Raw genomic sequence first — 3,955 nt, forward strand, 5'->3', positions numbered from 1 at the left:
CGTGAGCAGGTTAAAAGATGCATCCGCGTTATATTCCAACAAATGAAACTGAATGTAGTCGTGTTATTGGGATAAGGGGGGTTGAAGAGTTTGCACTTTAAATGGTTTCCATAGCATCTGGTGGCAAAGTATATGTACAAATGGTTTGCCGCAATGACCGACTCGATTGCAAACTATAAATACCCAATCGGGCCTTGTGGTTTTCATTCACTAAGTATCACAAGTATTGCATCCTACAACCAAAATCGTAGCCATTAATATTTAGCTTTTTTCCAAAGATATCAGTTTGTCCGAATTAGTTGAGGAGTAACTATGGCCGCCAGAGGTATGTATACATTAGATAAGTTGCTGTTAGAATTGTAATTGGAAGATCGGTGGCGCAGTATGTTTTGATTGTGATTGTTATTAGAATATTTTCTAATGTTGAATGCCCCGTGCAGTGGGAGTGTGCTATGGAACATCGGGGAATGTACCCAGCCCGCGCGAGGTGGTGGAGCTGCTGAAGCGCCACAACATCGGGAAAGTGAGGATTTTGGAGGCACATGATCATGATCGCGTCGAAGCTCTGAGAGCCCTGGAGAAGACGGGCATAGAAGAAGTAATAGTTGGATTGAGGAACGAGGAGCTCGAGAAGGTTGCGAGCAACCAGGCGGCAGCCAATGGGTGGGTGAGGGACAACGTTGGCTCCTTCTACCCGGCCGCCAACATCAAATACATTTCGGTGGGAAACGAGGTGCTGCATTACGGAAACGAGAGATACGTCTCACATCTCCTCCCCGCAATACGAAACATTCAGACCGCACTGCGCAAGGCCAATCTGGACAAGGATATAAAGGTCTCCACCACCCAGGCGGCCTCATCTGTGCTGGCGGGAGCGGGAGATTCTTATTATGATCCGCGCCCCTCTCAGGGTGAGTTCCGCAACGATCTAAAGAGCACACTCCGCCCTCTGCTAAAGTTCTTGGCTGACAACGGCTCTCCATTCATGGTGAATGTGTACCCTTATTATACCTACGCGGGCAACAGGGACCAGATATCCTTGGACTATGCGCTCTTCAAACCCTCCGCCCCGGTGGTGCACGACGGAGGTCTTCAGTACAGGAATTTGTTCGACGCGACGGTGGACTCTGTCATTGCCGCGCTTGAAAGAGAGGGACATCCACGTCTACCCCTGCTCATTACGGAGAGCGGGTGGCCCTCTGCGGGAGATGATGGGGTGGCAACCGTGGACAACGCCAGGGCGTACAATAACAACCTCATCAGGCATGTCTCCTCCAACCAGGGAACGCCCAGGAGGCCTGGAAACCCCATCCACGCCTACATTTTCTCCCTCTTCAACCACAACATCGAGTCCGGCCCCGATGTCCAGCGCCATTTCGGCCTCTTCTATCCCAACAAAACTCCCGTCTACCCCGTCGACTTCACCCCCACCCCATACTAGGTAGTGGAATCTTTCCGGATTATTATCTATCTATCTATCACTCACCAATAATACAGAGGTCTCGGTCCGCTATGTCCTCCGGATAATTATCTATCTCTCGCCAATAATGCAGAACGCATGGCTTTCTATGCCTTCTTTACATTGTAAATAATTACCACTGCTAAATAAGTGAAGTGTATCACCTTTTCTTTAGTGTAATAATTGATCCTCAATATAATAAGACTTGCTTGATATCGTTTGGAATATAATTAGTCACTTTAAGGAATTACTTGCATTTCGTTGGAAAGGAAATAAAAACGACATTTCACTAATGAAAGAGAATCACTCTCCACATAAAATCGTTAATAAAATATACTAATTCAATGTCAAATCAAGGATACCTCCACTCTCAGTGATTAAAAAAATGGGCTAGATATTTTCACAATCTAAATGTTATAACTGTAAATAAAGTAGGAGAACAATAAAATTAAGAGTTCATATTAGTCCTTATGAAATAGTATAAATGTGAACAAACATTTATAAATACATGGATAACTCTATAGTAATTACCTTGGAATTAGCACTCCATTGTGTAAAATATATTTTTATTATGCTTCTATAAATGATGGTCAAATTTTATCTGCTAAAGAAAACAATTAAATTTTAAATGCAGTTTACAAAAGTATATTAGAATATCTCAACATTAACTTTGATGGTCTTGAATTAATTTTTGAAGTCGGGTGTTAAATTATTTTGCAAGTTGGAGCTTTCCGGATTATTATCTACCCATCTATCACTCACCAATAATACAGAGGTCTCGGTCTGCTATGTCCTCTAGATTATTATCTATCTCTCACCAATAATGTAGAAGGCATGGCTTTCTATGCCTTCCTCTACATTGTAAATAATTACCACTCCTAAATAAGTGAAGTGTATCACCTTTTTCTTTAGTGCAATTGATCCTCTATATAATAAAACTTGCTTGATATCATTTGGAATATAATGAGTAACTTTAAGGAATTATTTGTATTTCATTGAAAAGGAAATAAAAATGGCATTTCACTAATTAAAGAAAATTACTCTCCGCATAAAATCATTAATCAAATATAGTAATTCAATCTCAAATCAAGGATACCTTCACTCTCAATGATGAAAAAATGGGCTAGATATTTTCACAGTCTAAATGTTAAAATAAGTGCAAGTAAAGTAGGAGAGGAATAAAATTAAGAGTTATTAGTCCTTATGAAATGGTAGAAATTCGAACCAACATTTATAAATACATGTACAACTCTATAGTTATTTCCTTGGAATATAGAAAAAATTATATTTACTTTAATCATTTTATGGTTCATAAAATTGTGTTTTGTTTTAATAGTATACTAAGTATATATATTTTGCTAGTAATGTTAGAAACCTTATTAATATTTCAAAATTCTTCTTGAAATGTAATGGCTCTTATTTAATATTTCAAGTCTGGGCTCGCCCTCTTCTTATTGAAAAAATGTAATATTTTAGTTGACAGTTTATAAAGAAATAAGGATAAAATAATAAATATGATTTATCAGGCATCTAGTTGTCAAATGGTGTCATGAGCTTTAAGGCTTGAAAGATTTATATTAAATTTTTTGAAACATCTAAAAAAAAAAAAAAACTTAGTAGTAATTTTAAATTCTAATAGTCTTGATCAAGAAACTTGGACTAACTATTAAATTGTAGCTAAGAATGAGCTATTGGTGGTTTTTAAGTAATATTTGGTTGTATTCTAATTCCTCAATTAAATAATTCCAAATTTCACATTCATGCCACATTTTCTAGAGAATTCTATTATTATATATTATCTTTGTATATGTGTAATTCTTCATCAGTTGTTATTTTTCTACTAGGGAAACTAGGGAACACACCTTTTAACTTTGTACACTATATAGGACCCCTAGTCCCAAGCAAGACTAGAGGCTTTCTTTCTATGTTCTTTTCTGCCAGTGCCTATTTGAACTGAGATTTTGTAAATTTTATGTTAATATAATCTATAAGGCTTCGACCTTTTATGGATTAAAAAGATATTTATTAATTAATTTTACAAAGAATTAAAAACTCTCGTTAAACACGCATTACACAACCTCCTCTATATCTAATTTTCCTCTAGGTGGTATTAATGGTCACTCTTTCAAAAAATAGAGTGTTGTATTAGTTCTTTCGATTTAATATCTCTAGGAATTCCAATTTAATAGAAAAAGTTATATTTTACTTTAATCATTTTAAGGTTCACCGAATTGTGTTTTGTTTTAATCAGTATACTAGGTATTTATATGTTTTTCTAGTAATGTTAGAAGCCTTAGTAATGTTTCAAATCTCATCTTAAAATTTAATGACTCTTATTTAATATATCAAGTTCAGGATCACCCTCTTCTTATTGAAAAAATGTAATAGTTTAGTTGATAATTTATAAAGAAATAAGTATAAAATAAGAAGTGTTTGAGATACAAATAACCTGCAATTCTTCCACCGTACGCGGCAACTAGAACTCTGGATGTTGCG

The 3,955-nt window shown here is 36.4% G+C and overlaps 1 protein-coding gene across 1 annotated transcript; it reads left to right on the forward strand.

Moving 5' to 3' along the window:
- Nucleotides 1-210: 210 nt before the first annotated feature.
- Nucleotides 211-1,689, forward strand: LOC149570215 (glucan endo-1,3-beta-glucosidase-like). Its single transcript, XM_089822859.1, has 2 exons — nt 211-325; nt 441-1,689. Exons 1-2 carry the CDS (start codon nt 313-315, stop codon nt 1,439-1,441), a joined length of 1,014 nt encoding a protein of 337 aa, XP_089678985.1. The 5' UTR covers nt 211-312; the 3' UTR covers nt 1,442-1,689.
- The last annotated feature ends 2,266 nt before the right edge of the window (nt 1,690-3,955 follow it).

This window comes from Cupressus sempervirens, chromosome 3 (genome assembly GCF_028749045.1).
Source record: "Cupressus sempervirens isolate cs-2001-9-10 chromosome 3, ASM2874904v1, whole genome shotgun sequence".
Classification (NCBI taxonomy): Eukaryota; Viridiplantae; Streptophyta; class Pinopsida; order Cupressales; family Cupressaceae; genus Cupressus; species Cupressus sempervirens.